This window comes from Tinamus guttatus, unplaced genomic scaffold, assembly GCF_059628265.1.
Source record: "Tinamus guttatus ecotype Peru unplaced genomic scaffold, ASM5962826v1 Tinamus_guttatus_pri_ptg000588l, whole genome shotgun sequence".
NCBI lineage: Eukaryota > Metazoa > Chordata > Aves > Tinamiformes > Tinamidae > Tinamus > Tinamus guttatus.
In genome coordinates this window covers 254492-279830 of record NW_028289122.1, presented here as the reverse complement: position 1 = coordinate 279830, position 25339 = coordinate 254492, and the positions used below count along the sequence as shown (strand labels likewise).

General features: G+C 54.3%; 2 protein-coding genes across 2 annotated transcripts; one reads left to right on the top strand and one right to left on the bottom strand.

The window, feature by feature from the left end:
* Positions 1-4982: 4982 nt before the first annotated feature.
* On the bottom strand, positions 4983-19262 carry LOC148592458 (olfactory receptor 14C36-like). The gene is made up of 3 exons (XM_088534695.1): positions 18946-19262; positions 17098-17105; positions 4983-5617 (listed from the first exon to the last, which is right to left on the bottom strand). The coding sequence occupies exons 1-3, from the start codon at positions 19260-19262 to the stop codon at positions 4983-4985; spliced, it is 960 nt and encodes a 319-aa protein (XP_088390821.1).
* LOC148592459 (uncharacterized) lies at positions 9239-16044 on the top strand. Its single transcript, XM_088534694.1, has 3 exons — positions 9239-9283; positions 14940-15635; positions 16039-16044. Exons 1-3 carry the CDS (start codon positions 9239-9241, stop codon positions 16042-16044), a joined length of 747 nt encoding a protein of 248 aa, XP_088390820.1.
* Positions 19263-25339: the final 6077 nt, after the last annotated feature.

Below are 25339 nucleotides of genomic sequence, written 5' to 3'. Positions count from 1 at the left end.
TGGGGGCTCCCCAGGACAGGTGAGCGCTGCTCGTGCTGCGCACCCAGCACAGGGCGCTGCCCTCGCGCAGCCTCCCGGCCCCCAGAGCCCCAGACGCCCCGGGCTGAGCGGCCACTTCAGCCTCTGCGGAGGGGCAGCTGCAGCCAGGAGCTGCCTGGGCCACCCCTTGGCCACCAGCTGCCCTTGAGCAGTGTCCCGGGCCCTGCCAAGGGAGCTGCCCGTGCCCGCGTGTGTCTGCCCCGCGCTGACCCTCTCCCCGGAGGGCAAAAAGCCCCTGGCAGCTCTCGCACAGCCCTGCTCCAGGGCCAGCCGCACGCTGCGTCGGGGAGCACTTGCCCGCCCAGCTGGGGCGAGCTCAGCAGGCAGCCGGGAGGCCAATGCCAGCCCAGGCTGCTGCTGCCGCCCAGGGCCTGGCTGCCTCTGGGGCCCTGCCAGGTGCCCGGGGCAGCTCTCAGCAAGGACGCTGCCGCCCAGCTGCACAACCTCGGGGCTCTCTCTGCTCTCTTGCAGCGTGGACACCTTCTCCCGCATCTTCCATCGGGAGAGAGAGCCGCGAAACGTCCTGGAGGCAGAGACACGCACTCCCAAGCCACCAGAAAGGCTCCCCGAGCTGCGCAACAGCCCCCATCCCCGCCACATCCGCAGGATCCCGGCCATTGGGCAGGGCGGCGCGCAGTGCGTTTTCCTAGTGGAAACAGAGGGCACCAAGGAAGAGCAGGTAGGAAGCGCTGCCTCGTGGGGCTGGGAGCGAGCAGGGGCCATGGGGAACAAGAGCCCTGGGCAGGCCACAAAGGGCAAGGAGAAGCAGTGGGCGCTCCGTGGCCTCCCATCCAGACCAGGGGCCCCTGCCTCCTGCACCCCCAAAGCCGCCTGCCCCGCGGAAGCCACACGAGCTCCTTCCGACCCTTCTCTTCCTCGGCAGGCTCGCTGGTGGCAGTGGGCGCGCACCTGCAGCCCCAGGGAGCGCTTCAGGAGGCCGGCGGGTAAGTTGTGTCCTCTGGGGGCCGGGGCTCCACGGTGCCACCTCCTTGCCCTACAGGGCCCCTCGCAGCTTGAACAGCAAGAGGGAAGCAGCCTGAGATGAGCCTGCTCAACAGGCCCCGCAGCGTTTCTCACCGCTTGCCTTCCTCTCTTTACCCAGGGCCACAGGAAGCCTCCGTGGAGGCCGTCAGGTTTCCCAGCCTCTCCTGAGCTGCACGTGTCGTGCAGCCCCTGCCCAGGGGAAGGCAGGAGTTTTGTGTTGTTTCCCAGGGAGCTCAGGCACAAAAGCATCCCCGCTGCAGCGATGTCTGTGCAGAGCCGTCTTCTCGGGCTCCAGGTGCAGGGAAGAGCTTGGCCACATCCTCTTTACATTCTCCCTCAGCTATTTGGGCCTGTCGATAAAACCTCCTCTCAATCTCTTCTCCACCCAAAACAGGCCTGTTTAGTCTTTCCTCATAAGAGGGATAATGTCTCCCTCAATCACAAATGCTCACCATTGGGATGGAACTTGTCGGCTGTATGCTGCTGGCTCCGGAGAGCCCAGGAGAGGTGAAACGGCCTCTCCTATTCTCCTATTCTCTCTCCTATTCTCCTGAATGCAAGAGAGGACAAGCTGATCCTCAGGAGAGCGCACACTGCTCTCTGCATGGGAAGGGAGCTCCCAAGGCCCTGCCTGAAAAGCAACAACGTCACCAGCGTTTCCTTTGTAGCCAAGTGGATCCATCGCACAGAGGGGCAGTAGAAGGACTCGCTGGGGTCGGGAGATGGGATGGGCGTCACTGCGGGCAACGCTGCAGCGACCACCCCTCGGGAACCAGCTGGCCCCGTTCTTGCTGGACTCGTTCAGCCCTCTCTTCAGCTTCCCACAACGAAGCTGCCGTGGTTCTTCGGCCTCTGTGCGTGTCTCTTGCTTATGGATTCAGGCCCAGAGGGCAGCCTGACATCCTCCAAAAGCCACATTGTCCTGATGAGGGGCAGGATGTTCTCTCCTTCCAGCAGCCTGGAACACAGGAATAAGGGGCCAGGGAAAGGAGACAGAGGAGAGGATGGGGGCAGCTTTGGCCCAAAGCACGCTCTCTTGAGATACCCCAGGGCAAGAAAAGGACCCTACGCTCTGCAAAGCTCCAGCCCCAGCTGCGCTTCAGCTGTGGGTGGATTTTGTGCACACTTGTGCTAGTTTGCCCATGGGCTCCAACCTGGGGTTCTATTTCCTTCCCGGTTAAGAGCTTCCCATCCACAAAGCCATTGTGTGGCACCAGCCCAGACAGCCTAGGAGCCTACACAGACAACCTTGCTCCATTTCGTGTAGCTAAAACTACTGCTCTTAACTCTCCTACTTGGGCACTGCCTTCACTTTCTTCTATTACTTCTTCACCAGTGGTAATATTTAATGCAACAGCCTTTTATAGCCATTTACCATTGAAACTTGTGCAATTCCTTCTGGGGGAGCAGTCCCCTTTAGGATTGCTTCTAGTAAATGAAACGGTTCTCTAGTTTGCACAGGTTGTCTTTGATGTGTTTTCTCAACCTCTTTAACTGCTCAGACTAAGGATAAAAGTCCTTTTTCTCCCATTCAGAATGTTGTAGTTCCCTTTCTTTAAACGCAGTCAAGCTAAACAATAAATATCTTTTTGTTCCATCAGGGCTAGCCTCTAAGTAACTTACAGTAAGTAACAGTAAGTTACTGTGCCTCAGTAACAGTAAGTTATTTATTACTTTACTTTATTACTTTATTACTACTATTACTTACAGTAAGTAGCATGTTCAGGGAAACCCCATTCAGCTGTAAGAGGGTTGTGGGGGTGTTCTGGTCGCAGTGACCGAAATGTTTCTAGTTCTCCACTGGGAGTTTTGACTGTCTCTTTGTGTTCTAATTCCCGCTTCCAAGGTTTGTCTTTCCTTAAGAGCGAATATAATGGACGGGCAATGATAGAAAATCCAGGTAGGTGCCTTCTCCACTATCCTAAAGTTCCCATCTATTGTTGTAATTCGCCTCTGGTTAAGAGGTTTTGCCACTCTGGACATTCCGAAAGGAATTCAAGTTGATGCTGGTCCTGCTAATGTTTCACAAACAGTTTCTGTCTTCCTACAAGACTGGAGTATAGAACACATTACAGGTATACCGCATTCCCCCACTGGACAAGCCATTACTGAACGTGTCCATGGGACTCTCAAGGCTATGTTAAATAAACAAAAAAAGAGGAAATCCTATGGACAGTGTTACCCCAGTGCAAGGTCCTGCACCTGGGGAGGAATAACCCCAGACACCAGTACAGGTTGGGGACTGACCTTCTGGAGAGCAGCTCTGCGGAGAAAGACCTGGGTGTCATGGTGGATGACAAGGTGACCATGAGGCAGCAGGGTGCCCTCGTGGCCAAGAAGGCCAATGGGGTCCTGGGCTGCATTAAGAAGAGCATCTCTAGCAGGTCGAGGGAGGTGATCCTGCCCCTCTACTCAGCCCTGGTGAGGCCGCATCTGGAGTATTGTGTCCAGTTCTGGGCTCCACAGTACAAGAGGGATGTGGAGCTGCTGGAGAGAGTCCAGCGCAGGGCCACAAGGATGATCAGGGGCCTGGAACATCTGCCCTATGAGGAGAGGCTGAGGGAGCTGGGCCAGTTCAGCCTGGAGAAGAGAAGGCTGAGAGGGGATCTAATTAGTGTCCATAAGTACCTCAAGGGAGGGAGTGCAGAGGATGGTGCTGGTCTCTTTTCAGTGGTGGCCACTGATAGGACTAGAGGAAATGGCTGGAAACTGAAGCACCAAAAGTTCCACAGGAACTTAAGGAAAAATTTCCTGACAGTGAGGGTGGCAGAGCGCTGGAACAGGCTGCCCAGAGAGGTTGTGGAGTCTCCTTCTCTGGAGATCTTCAAACCCGCTTGGACGCAGTCCTGTGCCACGTGCTCTAGGTGACCCTGCGTGTGCAGGGGGTTGGACTAGGTGACCTCTAGAGGTCCCTTCCAACCTTAAGCATTCTATGATTCTATGATTCTATGATTGGGTCTTGGAGCTTGCTGTAGTGCACCAGTATTATATTGGAGTGATTGTCATCATTTTTCCCTCCAAGGCCCCTTCACATTCAGTTCCACTTCCTTGTCATTTCAGACAATCCCTCCTCTTATTCTGTTGCCTGTTCCCACCATTCCCTTCCCTGTTCTCCCCACAAGACCCTGAGCTCACGGTGCTGCTTCCTGGAGCAAAGGGGCAGTTGAGCACACAGGGATCAGGAGGTGTCTCCACTGTTGCTGTTCTGCTCAGGGAGGGAAGCAGACTCAACCAAAGGGGGTTTGTGGCCTCGATTCCCCCCAGGAGTCTACGGATGTGTCAGGTGCTGGGAGGAACTACGGGCATTTCTGAGGGTACTGGCTGTGTCCAGGTACACCTCTGGATCCTGAGGTCTGCCTTGCCCCCCAGATACCTGGGTTTAGTGTGTTACCTTTAGGTGCCTCCACCTTACAGGACCTCTCCCCTTGTGAGGCTCCACGCCCTGCTCTCCTGGCATCTCCAGCTTCCCCTCCAGAAAGACAGGAATCTCACACTGTGCTTTAACATGTGTCACAGCTCTGGCCATGTAAATGCAGCACCATTCAACCTCTACACTGTTCCTGGACACTGATAAGTGCTTCCCAAATCCACCCCTTGATCTCTGTAGAGATCATTACAAGATGATGAGTTTTTGATGCTGAACCCATGGAGCAAGCAGCTCAGCAGGCCCTCCTGGTATGCAGTTTCTTGAGCTTATTATTGACACCAGCTTTAAAGGAAGTCCAGCCTTCAGGCAGTGCACTGGACAGAACCTTTTCTATTATATAGGAGTCACTGAGGGAGCCTGTCCTGATCCAGCATTCGACACAATTTAATGGATTAGGTGAGCAGTCTCAGACTAAATACCACGAATCCAAGAACTTGTGTAGCAACATGATAACCATTATTATTACAAATGAAAGACACAATAAAATTAACACGACGAAACAGTACTCAATCTGGTTGGGATACAGAAAGAGTCATTTGTGGAGAGATGTGGCAATTTTACCACTGCTGAAAAATGTCCATGAAATCACTTTCCTTAAGGCATTCTTGAGCTCCTTGTTCCTCATGCTGTAGATGAGGGGGTTCACTGCTGGAGGCACCGCTGAGTACAGAACGGCCACCACCAGATCTAGAGTTGGGGACGAGATGGAGGGGGGCTTCAGGTAGGCAAAAAATGCAGTGCTGAGAAACAGGGAGACCACGGCCAGGTGCGGGAGGCACATGGAAAAGGCTTTGTGCCGGCCCTGCTCAGAGGGGATCCTCAGCACAGCTCTCAAGATCTGCACGTAGGACACCACAATGAAAGTGAAACACCCAAACCCTAAACAGACACTAACCACAAGAAGCCCAGCTTCCCTGAGGTAGGAGTGTGAGCAGGAGAGCTTGAGGATCTGGGGGATCTCACAGAAGAACTGCTCCACCACATTGCCTTGGCAGAGTGGGATTGATAATGTGTTCCCAGTGTGCAGGAGAGCATTGAGAAAGCTACTGGCCCACACAGCTGCTGTCATTTTGACACAAGCTCTGCTGCCCAGGAGGGTCCTGTAGTGTAGGGGTCTGCAGATGGCAACGTAGCGGTCACAGGCCATGACTGTGAGGAGATAGTACTCTGCAGATACAAAAAAAAAAGAAGAAAAAGACCTGCCCAGCACATTCCAAGTATGAAATGACCCTGATGTTCCACAGAGAATTGTGCATGGATTTTGGGATAGTTGTGGAGATGGATCCAAGGTCGAGGAGGGAGAGGTTGAGAAGGAAGAAGTACATGGGGGAGTGGAGGCGGTGGTCGCAGGCTACGGCTGTGATGATGAGGCTGTTGACCAGGAGGGCAGCCAGGTAGATGGCCAGGAAGAGCGAGAAGTGCAAGAGCTGCAGCTCCCGCGTGTCTGAGAATGGCAGGAGGAGGAACTCGTTGAGGGAGCTGCTGTTGGACATTTTTCTCCCTCGTGTCATTGGGGACTGTCCAAAAAAGAGAAGACATTGAGAAGTTAGGATTAACTTTTCAAGGAAAAAAAAAAAACTCTCTAGTTGCTCATTTTTCATACATCCTCCCCCCATGCACTCTCACACTGCCTCTGTCTTTACTGAGAGGATCTTTTTCTCAGTCCTTTGCTTGAGTTCTGCTTTGCACTGGCTGAGTGTGCTGCGAGGAGCAGGGACCTCAGCCCCTGAACTCCAGGGGGTCTGCCCTGCTGTGCAGCACTCGGAATCAGGGAACAGAGGTGATGAGCTTGACCATTCACCATTTCTGTCAGGTGAAGTCCACTCAAGACATCAACGAGCCCTTCAGCATCTTCCCTCCCAAATATAAAGAGGGTGGCTTGAGGAACAGAGTTTCATGGAATTGTTCAATATTTTTATTTGATTGGAGCTGTGCTTGTCACCCCTGGGGTGTGTTCCTCAAAATAGACCTCTTTGGCATTTCTACTGAGTCCAGAGATGAAATCATCCACTGTTGCTCTGTGCAGATTAGGGACATCTCATTTGTCTCTTAGACTATTTCCCAGCTGTTCTATGCTGGAGGATGATCACACTCCTCTACTATCCTAACAGGAGATCAGACCTTGCAGAGGGCAGAGGAGTCCCATTTCACAACGCAGATTTTCAATTTCTCGCTCTTTCCCCATACACCTAAGAGAGTCTCCTCACTCCCCTTCTTGCCAAGAGCACACAGGGCTCTCTTCAGCAGCCCGTAGACAGATTCTCCCCACCACTTCCATACCCTCAGCATCTCTGCAGCTTCCTCACGGGTCTCTCTTAGCAGTGAGGATGGGCTCTCCTTAAGGGAGATAAGCTCATTTCCCAGCCCTGTGCACTGCATTTCATGGAGCTGCACAGGACTGAAGGGGGATGGAAAAGCTCCTTCCCTGCAGACCCCTCTGTTCCACAGCTTGCAACATCAGCGCCTGAACTGCAGCGGAAAACATCCAACCCCAGAAAGCTGAGAGCAGGAACAGGAGCATCCTGGACAGGAGGGTAAACAAGGAGCTAGACCATGACACTGCTACCAAGGCAGGCAAGGAGAAGCACAGAGAGACATCCTGGAGAGCCTTCACTGTACGCAGCTGGACATGCAACCTCACAAAGGGTGATATTACAGAGCAGTGACTCTGAGCCCCTTGGTGGGGCAGCAGGAAATGGGCCCGTGGCAGGAGAGATGCCCCTGGATATGGATGGAGATCTGGCTGCAGAGGAGGCAGCTCCTGCCCTGCACTTCCTGCCCCTTCCCTGCCCTTCTCTGCTGCCTGAAGCTGTCCCTGCCGGCAGCTCTTCCCCTGTCCCTGTGTCTTGTCCCTGCCATTGCTCACAGATCCCGTATCACCCTCTATGTGTTCAGCTCTGCCCTGCAGAAACCTCCTGGCTCTGTGGCCGCAGGTTGTAATGACTAGGTCACATAAAGTCCTCCGAAGCCACAATGATGATGGTGATGCTATCTGCAATCTAAGGTGGGGATGAAGTGGCTTGCTGAGGTTTCTCCAGACCTCTTAATCCCTCACTGCCCTAATCCCTGCCAGGTGTCTCTCCTCTCATGCAGAGCTTCTCCCAGGAGGCCCATGGGGAGCTCCCCAGGCAGGCTGAGCGCTGCCCCTCGCAGGCTGCAGAGTCACTGCCCCGGGCACACAGCAGGCGCAGGGACACTGCTCTGAAGAACAGACCTGGCTGCACTCCCTGCCTTCACCCCCTGCAACGTCCCTGCGAGAAGGAAGCAGGATGCTCTGTCCCTGTGACAGTGGCAGGGAACGCCTGCCCTGGAGCATCTCCTCAGCCTGCTCTGCCCTCAATAATCCAGGAGAGAGACTATTAAAAACCCAGTGCATAATGGCATGGACTGAGAGCAGAAGTCCCCTCCAGAAAGCTCAAAAACATTGTCCTGCAGCCAGACACTCACCATGTAAATGGCTGTGAAGATTTTGCCATGCACTGAGTTCTGCTCTGTTCCCCTTGCTCCAAACCACCGTTCATCCCTCGCTGCCTTCTCTCCTCTGCTGTCTGCAGCAGCAGGCAGTGCCCGCAGCCCTGCTGCTCTTGGCACAGGAGCTGCTCCTGCACTCGGCTGTCTCTGGGCAGTGCTGCCAGGCTGCCACGAGCTGCCTCCATCCCAGGAGCCTGGCCCCGCTCAGGAGCAGAGGAACAGCTGAACTCACCAATTTCTCTGTCCCTTGTGCCCCCTCCTCCTGGGAAAAGTGCACTTCAATAAACTGAAATAATCACCTGTTGTCCTTTGCTAATGATTGGAGAGACATTATTCCAACATGGCAATTTATTGCATCAAAGGATGACTATCTATGAAAGTTGGAAATACCCCACTCTGGAAGCCTCATTTCACATCCCTTAACTAGACAGGAGACTGAGGAGTGGACAAATAGGAGTTAATTGGCAGATGGTCCAGGTGCTGATTCAGAAATATCAATCTGGGCAGTACCCGTCTAGGCCTGGACCTGAGCTTGTATTCGGATCCCTCCTCTAAACTCCTCAAATACAGCAATGGTGGGATTCCCCTTGCCAAAACTGAAGTGAGCAGAGCACAGAGATCTGCCCACGAGCTCCTTGTCAAAGCTCCACCACAGTCACTGGAGATGCAGGGTGAGAGTCAGCAGTTCCCACAGAAACACCTGGTGACAGCAGAAGAGACTGAGGAGGTGCAAGGCGTGTGTCAGTGCCTGCTTGCTCTGATGGAGCTACTCGGAGACCTGCATCATCCTACAGCACGAGTTGGGAAATTGGCTGTCTTGGCCATCTGAAATGATCCCAGATGCCAACTACGACAACAGCGACACTCCCTGTGAAGTTGAGGAATGGGAAGATTCCAGGATTAACCAACAGCTCTTGTAATTCAATGCAGAGTCTTGATTTGATGTCACAGAAAAGCGCTGGCAGGGCCTTGTCTGATGCCTGGGGTGTCCAGCACAACCACATGTCTCTAGCAGATACAGCAGGTCACCTACAGGAAAACCATGTCCCTTGGAGTGATTGCTGGGCAAGTGCCCCAGGGCATCCTGGTTTCCATCCTGTACCCAAACACAGACATTCCAGCACTGGCTGTAGGGAAGGCCCATCCTGTCTACACCCAGGGTGATGCATAAATGGGAGGCACTCCGGCCCCACCATGTCTCTCCTCCAGGTTCTGCACTCTCAAACCCTTCTAGCTCTCCTCTCCTGAATTCCTCTTCATCTCATCACTTGACTAATGAGGATCTCTGGGTGGCTTCATCGATGGCTGTCAAGGCCCATGAACATCTTCAGTGGCTCCTTGTTCTTCCTGAACCAGCGTCAGGTACATAGAGAGAGTGCCCGTTGGGCTGCTTTGTGTGAGAGGAAATGCCATGGCATTTCTCTTGCTGGAGAAGCTCCTGCCAGGCTGTCTTGGCCCAGGTCTCCTTTCCTACCATCCTCGTGCTCTCCGTGCAGGTCCCATCCCTGCTGCCGCCTCTCCCTTCAGCCTCACCGCTCACCTGCCTTGTGCGCTCCTGCGCTCCAGGGATCCCGTCCATGGATGGGGAGCAGCCATTCGCCTGCTGCTCCTTCTCCATCTCCAGGACTCGCTCTGGGGACAGCCCTGCATGGCCAGCGCATTTTCGGCCTGTCCTCCTTGCAGACAGACACGTCCTCACAGTCCATGTCACAGCCCCGTCCTCTGATCAGCTCCTCACACTGAGGGGACCTCACAGGCCCTTGGCTGGGGCTGGTTCTGCTGCTGGCCAATCCCGCACAGCGGCAGCAGTGACCTCACAATGTGCCCTGGAACCTTCAGCTGGCTCTGGCCTAACAGCAGCAGGGACAGAGGTGACGTCACAAGAAACCTCAGCAACCCAGAGCCTCTTGATGACGTCAAGTCTACAGAGAAGGATGTGACCTCACAGTCACCCTAAGAGCCACATCCCTGCTTTTGGGCTATCAAGGACTGGCCCAGCAGTGACCTCACTACCAATATCCAGGCCATGTCCCTGCTGCTAACCTATCAGGGACTGGCACAGCAGTGACCTCACTAACAAACATCCAGGCCCTTTCCCTGCTGCTGGCCTACCAGGTCCTGAGGCAGAAAGGCCAACACAACCAACATCCAAACCATGGGCCTTTTCTGCCTTGTCACCACTGGACACTGAGGTAACATCACAACAGCCTGTGGGAGCTAAGAGCCCCCTCTGGACTATCCAGAGCAATAAGTGTCCTCAGAGTCACAAGTTTGGGTCTATCAGCTACTCAGGCAGAAAGGACCTCCGAGTACGAACAGCAGCCATGGCCTTGCTGCTGGCATGTCACGTTCTCACACAGAAGGGACCCTGTCATTGGTCCCAGGGACATCGGCAAGGTTGTTCTCCAGGGTGTGCTTGCTCCTGCAGTGCTTTCCCAGGAGAGGGTCTAGGGAAGAGCAGTGCCCTGGCCCCAGACACAAGTCACCACCTGTGGAGGTCAGCCTAAGGTCAGTAGCAAAGAATGTCCCCTCGGCAGATGGGGGGCTGAGCAGGAGAGGCGGGAGCTGCAGCCACCTGGCCAGCACATGATCAAGGAACTCACTGGACAGCCTCACATGTGATCAGCGCGTGATCATCTGGTTGATGGGTTGGTTGGGTTTGGGGCTTAACGTGCTGCCAGGCAGGGCGGGGGCTGTCTCCGGGGTCAGAAGCTCTATAAATTGTGTTTAAATAAAGGTCTTTGGTTTCACAACACCGAAGACCACGATTGCTTCAGACACTGCAAATGTCGCCCAAAGTTGGGGCAAGAACACAGGGGAAGCTCACAAAGCCCGAACCCGGCAGCGTACCCCAGCTGAACCAGGAACGGAGCAGGAAGAACTCCGGTGTGCACCCGTCGCCTAATTAGAGGACAGCATCCTGGGAACCACGTGAGGTAGAATATCTCAAGGGCAGAAACACAGCCTGGATGCACTGCAGCGCGTGGTGCACGAAGAGAACCGGCAGGTTTCTGGGAAGGATTTAGTCACTCTACTAGAGTGGATTCGGGAGAAGGTACCTACTTTCCCGAAGGAAGGCACACTCCAGCGAGAGGTGTAGGAAGAACTCGGAAAGCGCCTTAAGGAGACGATGGTGGATGGTGATACAGTCATAGTAAAACATGTGAGCATCTGGTGGCAGATCATGGTTGCCCTGAAAACGGCCTGGGATCTTCAGGGGGACAAAAGCAATCAGCCACGTGCAGCAGCACCGTCAGCACCACCGTACGCTGGGGCGGCTGATCCTTCATGCGACCATCCGTTCGACCCAGGCCTCAGGGACCCGGAGAAGGAACATGATTTACAGCCCCAGACCCACATAACGAGACTACAAAAGGGGATCAAGGGTCGAATAGCTGGAAATGTTTAGCAGAGAGGCAGTTCAGCGGGGGAACTTAGAAATATTAACAGCTATGCCAGTCATGTATGCATCGGCGGTGCATTTCACTGAGAAAAAACAAATCCCGCCTTAAAAGGAAGAGGAAGGGAAGTGTTTTCAATGCGAGAGAATGGCCATCTCAAGAAAAACTGCCCCAAAGGCCGAGAGGCGGAGGCAAGCCAGCTCCAGCTCGCTTATTCACGCGCCGTATGGGTCATTGACAGATCCACTTTGAGTGCTGGAATGGATCTTTTTACCTCATGGACAGTCAAAAAGAAATTATCACCCCAACAGAAGAATATGCACAGTTAATTCAGAAAGCAAGAATGCACTTAAGAATATTAAAAAGCAGCGATCCAAGGTTCATTTATCTTCCTGCAACCAAGGAAAATTTGCAATGATTATTAGCAGAACATTTAATCATGCAGATGGCTTTAGCAGACTTTGCAGAACAGATGAACATTCACTATCCCCTGCATATGTTGTGGTCAGAACTTCCTAACATTCCCTTATTAGCAAGGTCTCTTTGGCAGCAAACTCCCCTTTCAGGTATTACTGTCTTCACAGATGGATCAGGACAAACTAAAAAGGCTGCCATTGCCTGGAAAACGTCAGCGGACGCAGAGCGGCAAACTGAGGTTCAAGTACCAGGCTCCACACAGCTGGTGGAGCTGGTAGCTGCAACCGTGGCTTTTTAAAAATTCACAACTCTAAATCTTAATGTTGGAACAGATTCCTTAAATGTCGAAGGCCTGGTGAAGCGCTTGGAGGGAGCTACACTTTGAGAGGTTGCCAATCCTTTGCTGATGGCCCAATTGTGAAATTTATGGACTTTGTTAAATCGCTGAGCCAAACCCTGCTTTATTACTCACGCATGGTCACATACTGGGGAGAAAAGTCGGGATGTGTGTAAGCACTGGTTAAGATGTTTTGCGGTCATGGATGTTCCAAAAATGATAAAAGCAGACAACGAGCCTGTGTATGGCGCTATGCAAACCCAGGACTTCCTTAAACAATGGGGCGTTCAACATATCTTCGATATTCCTCATTCTCCTACTGGGCAGGCAGTTATTGAACACTCGCACCAGACCCTAAAAAATATGTTCATTAAACAGAGAGGGGGAGCTCAGAGAGATGGCCCCCAAGAAAGATTGGATAAAGCTTTATATGTATTTAATTTTTTTAAATCGTAACATAGCAGGTGAGCAGATGAGCAGGTGAGTTACTCAACACTTTGGCCAACCATCAGAAAATTTACAGCCGAGATCACAAGTTACCATAAAAGATCTAGTTACAGGGAAGTGGGAAGGTCCAAAAGACTTAGTAACTTGGGGAAGGGGTTATGATTTTGTTTTGACACACAGGAAACCAAGATGGGTCCCATCACGATGTGTACGGCCCTGGCTTTCCTCAGCAGTTGTGCAGCCTTTGTCCCAAACTGGGTCAAACAGCCAAGAAACATATGGGTAACGTTAGCCATGTCAACACCAGACAATCCCTTTCAAACATGTTTAATAGGAATATTTTCTTGGTTAAGACAGTTTGGGCTTTGGAAGACGCAAATTGTAAAGTTTTTGATTATTGAGTTAATTGTATTTTGCTTGTTGTTAATTGTCTACCTTGTCTGTTATCATGTGTACAATGGTTAATTGTATGATCAATCAATCAAGTGATGACCGCTCAAATAAAAACTAAATAAGGAAGGGGGAGATGTGGAGGTCAGCCCTAAGGTCAGTAGCAAAGAATGTCTTGTGGGCAGGTGGGGGGCTGAGCAGGAAAGAGCGGGAGCTGCAGCCCCATGGCCAGCGCATGATCAAGAAGCTCTCTGGACGGCTCTGTGCATGACCAGTGCGTGATCATCTGGATGGTTTGTCGGGTTTCCGGGCTCCACGTGCTGCCAGGCAGGGATGGCGGGGCTGTCTCTGGAGGTCAGGAGCTTCTACAAGTTGCGTTTAACTCTAAAGGTCTTTGGTTTCACAACACCGGAAGTCTTGTGAATCCTGTCATACGCTGCAGATTTTCCATTGTCCACCCTTTCCCTGCTGTCTCTCCATGCAATTAATGTTGCCTTCCAAGAAAATCCCACTGCTCTGTGCCCTCCACAAAGTATTTGTGCCACAGCATGGACGATCTCTCCTGGCCTACTCTGGTCTAGGCTGAACAAACATCCCTCTTTCAGGTCTCCTACCTCGCCCCATGCTCCAGCCCCTGACCAACTTGTTGTCCCCTGTGGCTGAACTCCCTCCCGTTTGTTCATTTCTTCCAGAATTGGAGAGCTCCAAGTGGGATCGCGGTATAGAGCATGGTGTCCACTGTGCCAAAAAGAGCAGATAGAACACGCATGTGGTCCCCCAAATAAAAATCCGTGAGGATGGCCAAACTATGGCACAGGGACCCAAAAGGCCTCCCCTTGCTGACCACTAAGGCACTGAGATGAGATGTGGGTGCCCTTGGCCACCACCAGGACATACTCCTGGGAGTCCCTATGGCAACGGCCAGGGCTTTGTGATGGGGGTGGCATCATGTCCCCAAGGCCATTGTGATGGGGCAGTGCCCATGGCAACCAAGGCTGTGTTGGGCCAGAGCATCACCCTCGGGGTCGCACTCTGAGGACAGCAGCTCCAGCAGAAGGAGCAGCTCGTGTTGGTCCCAGAGCAGCAAGTCCCCAGGTGCAGCGAGTGCCCTGGAGATGGAGAAGGAGAGGCAGGCGAACGCCTGCTCCCAGCCCAGCAATGGGCGTCCTGCCAGGAGCAAGCGCACAAGGAAGGTGAGTGCTGGGGCTGGAGGGGGAGGCTGGCAGCAGGGATGGGAGCTGCATGGAGAGCACAAGGATGGTGGGCCAAGCCAGCCAGACCTCACCTCCTTTGGCCAGGGGCTGCTTCTTGCTGGCTGTGGGGATTTTCTCGAACACAAAGCATGACTGGGATGCTCCAAAGCCCATATGGATCCTTGGGAGCCCTGTGCGAAGGATCAGAGACCCTCTTTGAATCACGTGTAGCTGGGCTGTGCTTGACCATGAGCTTCCCTTCGACATGGGCCTGGGGCTTCCCAGGCCGCAGCGGCTGCTTGTAGCAACACAACCCTCTCCATCATGTGCCTCCTTCTCCCTGCAGGTGGGCAAGCAGGAGCCGCACGCAGCGAGGCGACGCAGGCGGACCCTGACTTCGTCCCCACAAAAGGACAGGCGGCCTTTGCTGTCTGACACCCAGGCTTTTGAAGATGCTGATCAGGCCATTGCAAAGGTACAGAGCTGAGCAGCGAGGCCAGCAAAGGCCCTGCCTGACTGCGTGGAGCTGCCGGGAAGCAGGCGGGAAGTGGAGGGAAGAGCAGCAGCAGCGCGTGCTCTGCACGGCACTCTGCAAGGCCAAGCTTCACGCTGGGTCATGGTGCTGCTCCATGTGCCCATCTTCTGCCTGCCCCACAGTGACGAGCCCTCTCCAGAGGCCTCTCTCAGCCTTTGGCAACAGGCTCCAGCTGCCCGTGTGCATGGGAGAGCACTGCGGTCATGAAGGGCAGGAGGGGCCACAGGAAGGTTCCATGTGGAAGGCTGGAGAGTGGAGCAAAGGCCATCGGGAATTCTCCTGTGCGCTTTCATTGCAGATGGCAGAGGACACTGTCAATGATGTTCTTTCCACCCTGCAAGCTGTTCATCCCTCTGCTGCCCTTCTGAAGATGACTCCTGTGAGGCTCAGGGAGACCCTGCCCAGCAGAGCTGGGCTAAGAGCGGAGGTGCCACATCTGCCTCCCAAACCACCGCGCACTGCCAGGGCAGCCAGCCAGGCACATGGAGGCCTGGAAGCTCCTGCATGTAAAACACCAGGGTCTACAGGGAAAAAGAAGCTGCCTGCTCCAGAAAAGCCTTGCAGAGCTTCTGCCAGGTGCAAGACCAATGCCATTGATATGGAAGATGTGGCCAGGAGACTGGTGGACGTGGTGATGGAGGGATTAGAGACAGTGGCAATAACTTGCAGGGAAACTGCTGCCAGGGAACCCTCAGGGGCTGTTGGGGGTGCTGTGATGTCTCTGAAGTGCGGGAAGAGACTGGAAGAGTCCATGCCTCTTGATTTGCCTGCCCTTCAAAAAGCCAAGCGAGATGCTGGTGTTCCCCACCGGGCAGTTCCAGAGCATGACCACTGCTTGCTTGAGGCCAGACTTCGGTCTTCTGTGCTGGGAAAACCAAGGATGGTGCCAGAAGATGGTGTCAGGAAGAAAACTCTTCCTATGAAAAGCCAGCAGCTCCCAGGACACTCCTTCTCTGTGCTGGGAACACAGGTTCTGCCTCAGTCCTTAAGTAAGGTATCAGTGGCCCATGCTGGAAACCTGCAGCCTCCTGAATGGCAAGTGGCCACCTCTGAGAATGTCCAAGGAGGAACATCCTCCTCTGGCCTCGAGCAGCTCCTATGCTGGGAGACAATGGCTAGAGGGGGTTCAGAGGCGTTGAAAGATCCAAAGATGAGCAGCCCCCACATTGCAGAGGGACCAGCCAGCTCTGCCAGAGCCATCGCTGTCAGCTCCCAACAGGCAATGGCCTCATTGGAGTCCACATCAGCTTTCCAGCCTCAGCTCGCTGCCCTGGCTGACAACATTCTCGCAGAGGTCTGCACAGAAATGAGTGCCGAGAGACACAGCCCTGCCCTGCACAGCTGTGTATCCCCTGCCGCAGCATGGCTGGACGCACTGCTGGCACTCGTGTCCGCAGCCTTGAGGCCTTCTGAGGACACAAGTGCGGCCCATGGCCGGGAGCTGAGGGGAGCAGTGCTGCAGAGGACACTGGCGCACACCATGGCGCGAGCAGCACTGGCAAGCACAGCCCAGAGGGAGAGCGCAGAGTGTGGTGAGAGCAGTGTCTGCCGTGGAGAAAGGAAGGTCCTGGCGGCCGGTACACAACGTTCCTGGGGCAGTGGCTATGGGCCGGTGCCACTGCGGGGGCAACCTGCATGGCGGGCCTCAAAACAGCAGCCTTTGGGAATCCTCTGCTGCATTCGAGACGCGCCGCAGCGCATACACAGAGACAACCCTGCAAAGTACCTGTCCGTGCTCTCAGTCACAACGGAGCCGCTGGAGGAGCTCGAGAGGAGCTGCCTGGCACGCACTGGACAGAGCTTGGCACAACTGCGAGAAGCCAGCCTTGAAAGGAAGGAGCTGAGCCCAAAGGAGAGCGAGGGCCAGGAACTGGAGGCCAAGGGGAAACGTTTCTCGCTGACAGTGTCAGGATGCCTCAATGTTCGACCTAAGGAGGTGAGTGCAAGGCATGGGCTGGGCACCTGGAAACACTCCCTGTGCTGAGGCCAGCCACTGTGCCCTGCTGCAACAGCCACATTGTCCCAGGGCTGACATGGCCACAGGGGCATTTTCTGGTGGAAAACCAGCTCCCTTCACCAGTCCCCCTCTCTCCCTTCAGCTGTGCGCCAGAAACTCCTTCCACAACCTGTGGCAACCGGAGCTGACGCGAGTGGAGCTCCTCAAGGACGCGAGTTCCAAGTGGGAGGTGCTGGAGCGGCTGTGCGCCCATGCCCCCAAGGGCCATCATGAGGTGGGAGCACAGCAGCATGAGCGAGTGGAGTGGAGCGATGAGGAAGAGGAGGCTGAGGAAGAGCTCTTGCAATGGGACCAGACGGAGAGTAACAACCGCATGTGCATGCACTGGGTCACACCGAGCCTCAGGAGCCTTTTGGCAGACCCGCCAATGTGCCACACGGAGCTGTCTGGCTCCAACAGCATCCAGGAACAAGATGCTGCCAGGGAGGCAGCCGGTGACCTGCAGAGCTCGCCTCTCACCCCAGCACTGCCCCAGGGAGCCGAGGCAGCAGCATTTCCTCTGGCTGGAGAGTTGCAGAATGCGGGAGAAAATGCATCGGTCGCTCCATCAGACACCAGCAGAACAACGGCCGACGCTCCCCTGGCACTCAAAGAGCCCCAGGACACTGTGGAAAATGCAGCTGCCAGTCCAGCACTTCCCACAGAGCAGGAGGCAGAGGCCTCTCCCCTGGCCGCGGGCCCTTGTGCTGGGAGCGACAGCCCCCCTGTCAGAACACGGCTGCCTGAAGGTGCCGGGTCAGACGGCTCTGCCTTGCCCGGAGGGCGTCCTCAGCAGGTGAGCGGGGAGCTTGTCGTCAGCAGCCAACCCCAAAGGGAGCCGCCACACGAGCAGTGCTGGGGGGCTGCAGGGGGGCTGTGCAGAGCTGCCCCCGGCCACGTGTCCCCCTGCATGTGGTTGGAAGCTGCCACCCCCAGCCCTTTACCCATGGGCCTGTCTGCCGCGGGGAAACTGCCTGCTGTCCCTTTGCAGGAGCCAAAGGCGCAGGGCTGCCGTGCCCTCTGCCCCCTGCATCCTGGGGCACAGACGCGGAGCCAGGAGGGAAGGGGCAGCCCCAGCAGCAGCCCCTTCCACACCCACCCGCCCAGCCCCCTTGTGCCACACGCCAGCCACCTCCACTCCCGGCGCCCATCGGAGCCCGCACCGCGGCCCTGCTGCTACAGCCCCAAGACAACCTTGTCCCCTTGCCGAACAGCCCCCGCTCCCTCCCGTGGGGACTCGCGTTCGTTCGCAGCAGCCCCCGCAGCAAACCCTTCCCCCGGCCATCCCGGGCAGCAGCACCCTGAGCATGGCCAGCTCATATCACACAGCTCTGTGTCCTCCCTCTCCCCACGCAGGCTGCCCCCGAGCCCCAGGAGCAGGAGACGCCGCCGTCTTCCTTCAGGCACTCGCCAGAGGTAGAGGCAGGTACGGAGCCAAGGGCAGAGCCCTCCTGGGCATGGGGAGCCCGTGCTGGGACAGCGATCGGCGCTGAGGCCGGCAGCAGGCAGCGCCCTGGGGCTGCCATGCCCAGGCCAGGAGCCTCGGGAAAGCCCTGGGTGGGGGACAGGCAGGCGCTCGCCCTGCCCTGCGCAGCCCCTCGCCCACGGCTCTCCTTCCCCCACAGGCACCAGCGCTCTCCCGCCCGCTGCGGCTCCCCCGCGACGGCTGGGGCGGCTCAGGACAGCGCTGCGAGCCCTGCGCAGAGCCTTCTGCTGCTGCCGAGCCGCGGGGCACTGAGAGCTGCCCTGAGACGGGGCCGGCGCCGAGCAGAGAGCCAGAGCGACGGGGATGCTCTGCGGGCGGCTACAGCAGCGCGGCCGCACCATGTCCTACAGCTCTGTTACTCCAGGGGAAATCTAAAACGGGAGTAATAAAAGCTTGCAGGCATATTTTGGAGAGCTGAAACAGTACTACTGCATACGCCTGTTGTTTAGTTTGTGTGTGGTAAATACACTTTGTCCCTCGGTCCAGAGCCCCGGACAGCACAATGAAAGTGAAACACCCAAAGGCTAAACAGCCAGTAATCACAAGAAGCCCGACTTCCCTGAGGTAGGAATCTGAGCAGGAGAGCTTGAGGATCTGGGGGATCTCACAAAAGAACTGCTCTACCACATTGCCTTGGCAGCGGGGTAGGGAAAATGTGTTCCCAGTTTGCAGGAGAGCATGGAGAAACCCACTGGCCAAGGCAGCTGCTGCCATTTTGACACAAGCTCTGCTGCCCAGCAGGGTCTCATAGTGCAGGGGTCTGCAAATGGCAACATAGCGGTCATAGGCCATGACTGTGAGGAGAAAATACTCTGCTGTTACTAAAAAAAAAAGAAGAAAAAGACCTGGGCAGCACATTCTAAGTAGGAAATGTCTGTTGAGTCCCTCAGGGAATTGGCCGTGGATGTGGGCATGGTTATGGAGATAGAGCCTAGGTCAAGGACAGACAGGTTGAGGAGGAAGAAGTACATGGGGGTGTGGAGGTGGTGGTCGCAGGCTACAGCTGTGATGATGAGGCTGTTGGTCAGGAGGGCAGCCAGGTAGATGGCCAGGAAGAGCGAGAAGTGCAAGAGCTGCAGCTCCCGTGTGTCTGCGAATGGCAGGAGGAGGAACTCGTTGAGGGAGCTGCTGTTGGACATTAGCTCCCTGCAGTTATGTGGGTCTGTGTAAGGAACAGAAAACAATGAAAAGTTAGGAGGGACTTTACAAGAAATAAAATTCCAAAGTCATTTCTTTTATGACACTGCCCACCACTGCCTCTCTTTAGTAAGAGTGTCTTAGTGCAGTTCCTTTGCTTGAGCTCCATTTTCACTGGTTGAGTGTGCTGTGAGGAGCAGAGACCTCAACTCGAGAGCTGTCTGTGCTGAACGGTAGTAGAAAGTGGGGAACGGAGGCCACACTTTTGGATGTTTTACCTTTTCTGGCAGGTGAGATCCATTCAAAATGTAGATGAAATTTTCAGCATCTTTACTCCCAAGTAAGCAAAGAGGTTTGAGGAACAGTAGTTTTTAGTTTCTTTGAGATGTCCTTGTCACTCCTCGGGAGTGTTCCCCAAAGGACAAATCCTTCACATTTCAAGTCTGAGTCCTTAGAGGAATGCATCCACAGTCACTTATGCGCAGAGTCGGGACATCTCATTTGTCTGTTATGTTTTGTTCCCAGATTTCCTGTGCACCGGTCTCCTTGAGCTAGAGCGTGATCGTGCTCATATGGTGCCCTAAAAGGAGGCAGGCCCTGCTGAGAGCAGAGCAGTGCAGTTTCTAAGTGCCCATCTCCACCTTTCTCACCCTGTCTCCATACAGCTAAGGGAGGGCTCCACACTCCTGGCCAAAGACACACAGGGCCCATTTCATCTGCTCCTGGACAGCCTCCCACCACCACCTCCATACCCTCAGCATCTCTGCAGCTTCCTCACGGGTCACCCAGGTATCACAGAATGGCCGTGAGACAGCAGAGCCTTTCTGGAGGGAAGGGGGCAGCCTGGCAGGGGTGACACCACAGGGCAAGAGCCAAAGGACTGGCAACACTGAAGATGGGCTCTCCTTAAGGGAGAGTCAGCTCAATTCCCAGACCCAGGGACTGCTTTTCCTGCAGCTCTACAGGGTAGGCTTGGGAAGAACCTCATTCCCATTCAGACCCCTCTGTTCCACACCTTGCAGCATCAGTCTCTGAATTGTAGCTGAAAACACTCAACCACGGAAAGCTGAGAACAAGAACAGGAGCAGCATGGACAGGAGAAGAATTAAGGAGCAAGACCTTCAATGTGCTGGATGGAGGAAGGGAGAGGGACAGGGAGGCATTCTGGAAAACCTTCACCTTACCAGATGGGTACGTCACCTCACAGAGGGGGACACCTTAGTCCCTTGGTGGGGAGGCTGGAGATGGTCCCATGGCAGGAGACATCGCCCAGGTCTGGCTGCAGAGGAGGCGGCTCCTGCCCTGCACTTCCTGCCCCTTCCCTGCCCATCTCTGCTGCCTGCAGCTGTCCCTGCCGGCAGCCCTTCCTCTATCTCTGGGTCTTGTCCCTGCAACTGCTCACAGACCCCATATCTGTGCTCAACTCTGCCCTGCACAAACCTCTGGGCAATTTCCAAAGGCAGCTGTGCGGTTGCAGGTCATAAGAAATAGGTCACATAAAGTCCTAGGAGGCCACAAAGATGATATTGATGCTGCCTCTAGGCTAAGATGGGGATTAAGCAGCTTGCTGGAGTTTCTCACCTCTCTATTAATTCTCTCTTAATCTTTCAGAGTGAAGGTTTAGGACTCCCAGTTCCTTATCAAATTAGAAAACTTGTTCCTTCCTTCTCCCAGCCATAATAAGGAGGCTGAAAGAGCAGAGACCTGAAGGAAAGCTCCTTCCCTTTCAAGTAGCCCTTCTCTTGCTCTTCTCCAGTAAAGGACAGATTTGCCCCGCTCACCGTGTCAAGGGCTGGAAAGGTTTCTCCCACAACAAGCTCTCCTCTCTCCTTCACACTGCCGTTCCCCTCTCGCTGCCTTCTCTCCTCTGCTGTCCGCAGCAGCAGGCAGTGCCCGCAGCCCTGCTGCTCTTGGCACAGGAGCTGCTCCTGCACTCGGCTGTCTCTGGGCAGTGCTGACAGGCTGCCATGAGCTGCCTCCGTCCCAGGAGCCTGGCCCCGCTCAGGAGCAGAGGCCCAGCTGAACTCACCAATTTCTCTGTCCCTTGTGCTCCCTCCTCCTGGGGAATGTGCATGAAGTAACCTAAAAGAATCACACTTGTTGTCCTTTCCTAATTAATGGGGAAAAAAGAATTCCAAAATTGACGTCTGTTTCATCAGAGGATGACTATCTATGAAAGTTGGAAGTGTCCCACTCTGGAAGGCCCTAGTTATGAAGCCCCTAATAGGCAGGACACCCAGAAAGGGGCAAGAAGGGGGCACTATGTGAGCACCATGTAGTATAATGTAGAGACCCCGGCAGATCATTACAGTCCAAAAAGTTCATGTATTTCAGTGCAGACATTTAATTCAGTGACATAGAAATAGGCTGCAGGGCCAAGATAGATGCCTGGCTTGTCCAGCATAACCAGATGTCTCCTCTAGGAGGCACAGCCTGGGATCTATGGCAAACCATGTCCAATCCCTCCTGCAGCTGAGCGTGCTTCATCAGTGGGAGAGGCACCTCACACCAAGGGGTCTGCACTGGTCTCTGCTCTCCTAAAAGCTTCTCGCTTTGTTCCCACACAACCTCTTTGCACCCTGGAAAACATGATGGGGCTAATGATGATCCCAGGATTGGTGGATCACAGTTGGGTCAAGCCCAAGGACATCTTCAGGGGCACCTTCTCCTGCCTGGACATGGGCTCACCTCTGTCCCAGGCCCCAAGGTGCTACAAATCAACTCGGGCAACAAAACCCTCTCCTGTCGTTCCCTCACAGCCCAGCTCTGTTTCTCCCTGGTCTTGGGCACTGCAGCCTTGACTCTCTTAGTGGGAACCTCCTCTCACCATTGCATTGACCCCTGCTCTCCATGCCAGCATGGCTCTGCTCTCAAGTGGGGCCACTGCACACAGTGTCTTTGGCTCTTGGTAACAGGTTCACAAGGACCAATCTGTCTTCTGTGCCACATCCTGATGTTTTGCAGCCCAAATATATGCAAATGCCTGTAGCCTGGCATGGAGACAGAAGCACAAGCTGTCACAGGACCTCAACATCATTGCAATAACTGAGATGCATTATCACCACTCACACAACTGGAGGCCTGCGCTGCTGGGGTAAAAGCTCTTCAGGGGAGGCTGTGAGGGAAGAGGAGGAGGGGGCAGGTCCTTTGTGTGGAGGGGCAGCTTGGATGGACAAAGAGCTTCCATGGCATGGACAAGGTTTGGGTATGTGCTTGTGGGTGAGCATCAGATGAAGGGTGACATCATGCTGGGAGCTACAGACCATGCAGTCAGGCTGATGGAGTGGATGGCATCTTTAAGCAACATGACAAAGTCTGTGGATCATAGGCCGTGGTTCTTACTGGCAGAACAGGTTGGAAGGCTCTTGAATCCCCTAACATTCCCTGGAAAGGCAAAGACCAGGATGTAAACAGGCTGTGAGGTTTCTGGAGTGTGGAGACCAAATGCAACAGAGAAGTCTCAGTGAAGGTGGAAGATATGCAACAGTTTGGGTAGCAACAGGATATAAAATACTCCTTCCATTAATAAAAAATGAAGTGAAAAAATATTTAAAAAGTAATATAAATATTAGAAAAAGTAGTGAAGAAACAATGTTCAGCATTGGTATGAGATGCTGAGGGAGTCATTTTTTAGAGAGCAATGGCAATTTCTCAAGGCTGAAAAATATCTGTGAAATTGTTTTCCTCAGCCTCCTCGAGTGCCTTGTTCCTCGTGCTGTAGATGAGGGGGGTTCAGTGCTGCAGGCACCACCGTGTACAGAACAGCCACTACCAGATCCAGAGCAGGAGAGGGGACATAGGGGACCTCAGGTAGGCAAACATGCCGGTGCTAAGAGAAAAACAGACAATGGGCAGGTGCAGGAGGCACATGGAAAAGGCTCTGTGCTGGCCCTGCTCTCAGCACAACAGCAAAGATCTGCTCGTAGGATAAGACTGTGGAAATGAAACAATCAAACATTAAACTGGCACTAATAATAAGATGCCTAACTTGGCTGAGGTAGGAGTGTGAGCAGGAGAGCTTGAGGGTCTGAAGGATTTCACACAAGAACTGTCCACAGAGTTCTCTCTACAGAAAGAAAACAGGAAAGCGTTAGCAGTGGGGACAGGAACAGGTACAGTAGGGCACCTGTAGGAAAACCATGTCCCACTGCAGCGCTTGCTGGGCAAGTGCCCCAGGTTGTGCTGGGTTTCCTACTTCTACGCTAATAAATGAATTCCAACACTGACTGTAGGGAAAATCCATCCCGCCGGCACGTAGTGTGCTGCAAAAATAGGAGACACATCACACTGAGCTCTGTGCTCTGGTCTCTGAACTCTCACACCCTTCTAGCTCTCCTGCCCTGCATTTCTGCTCACTCTGCCAGATGATATGAACAGGGACTGGGCTAATGAGGGCCTCAGGGTGGATGGACCGCTGGCTACCCAGGCCTAGGGACTTCTGCAGTAGCACCTTTGCTTTCCCAGAGATTGCTTCAAGAAATCTGCCATCCTGCCCTGTCCCGCAGGCTAGGCAGCTGTGATAGTCACAAGTGGCCCCTGTGCCCACCTGCAACCCCTGCACATGCACACCCATGGTCCCTACGGCACCAGCATGGCCCTTGGGTGCCTAGTATCCCTTCGTTATCTCCTTAACCCTGCTTCGTGGACTCAGGGGGCCAGCAAAGGGGCTGCTGGTGCTGTCCATGGGCCAGAGTGGGCAAAGGCCCTTCTGGAGCTTCCTCACAACCTGCTGGTCTCTCCATGGGCTTTGGAGATGTCAGTCAGTTCCCTTGGGGTGGCCTTCGCTCTGGCACAGTGATGCACAGAACATGCCTCCAGCAGCAGCATCCCTGCACATCTGGGCATGCACTGATGCAAGAAGGAGAAACATGTCCTAAGCATTCATGGTTTAATTCTGCATTTCAGATACCCTAATTCATATTGCTTTCATGTACCCTCATACCGGTTTATTACAAGATGAAATTGGAGAGGATATATAGCACGGGTCTTTCCAGTTCTCTCCCCCTTTTTTTTTCCTCTTCTTTTTCAGTTTATTTTTTCAGTAGGAGTTGGAGGAGGACCTGGAGCTGAGCCCACAGCAGGGCACCAAGACTGCAGGTTGTCACATGTCCTTTGGATGGAGGCTCTTCCCATCTGCTGGCCTGATGGTCATCAACCAGGTGGCCAAGCCGGTGATGAGAGCCTTAAACTGGGAGTGACTCAGGGGAGAAGACTCCAGCAAGAGTGAGGAATTGATGGCCTGGGTTGGCAGGGAAAGGTGCAAGTGATGTGGACAAAGGAACACCTGGAGAGAGCAGTGGGATGCAGGGAGCTCTGCTTAGGGACAGAGAGAGAGCCTGCCAGGATTGTGTAGGGATGAGGATTAGTGGGCAGAGCAACAGAGCTGGCCTTGTGTAGATCTCTACTATGGATCTCTAGAAAGACATCATAATGGGATCCCCATGGTTTTCACCAAGACATTGTGATGACGTCTTTCTCCATGGTCTCCACCAAGGAATCATGATGGGACCTCCATAGTACCCACAAAGGCATCATGATGGGGTCTGCCATGGTGTCCAGCAGGGCGCGATTATAGGGTCCCCATGGAAACCACCAGGGCTTTGTGATGGCAGTGGTAGCCTGCCCATAAGGCCATTGTGAGTGGGTGGTCCCCATGGTGACCATGTTCTTGTTGGGGGCCAAGGCCCCAGGTTCCCCACTCTGAGGAGAGCAGCTCCAAGCAGCTCTGAAGGGTGGAGGACCTCAGGAAAGGCAGCCATTAAGTGGGCATCTGTTAAGAAGAATGCTCCATACAAACAGTTGTTAAAATTAGGGAACATCACTGGAGCCCAGCTTGACTAAAGAGGGAACTGGCATGTGGCCTTCAAGTCAGTAAGGCAGCATGTGGAAAGGGGAAGAAGGGAGGGGCTGCAAAGGAGGAAGTCAGAAATATTGTCCCGCAAAGTAAGGATGGTTTGGGGAAAGCCAAATCTCCCTGCTCCTGCTTCAGTGACAGGAAAAGAATGAAGAAGGAAAATGTGGCCTCACTGCTGAATGGGACTGGGATTTTAGCAAGTGCAGCCCTGCTTGGCTTCAGTCA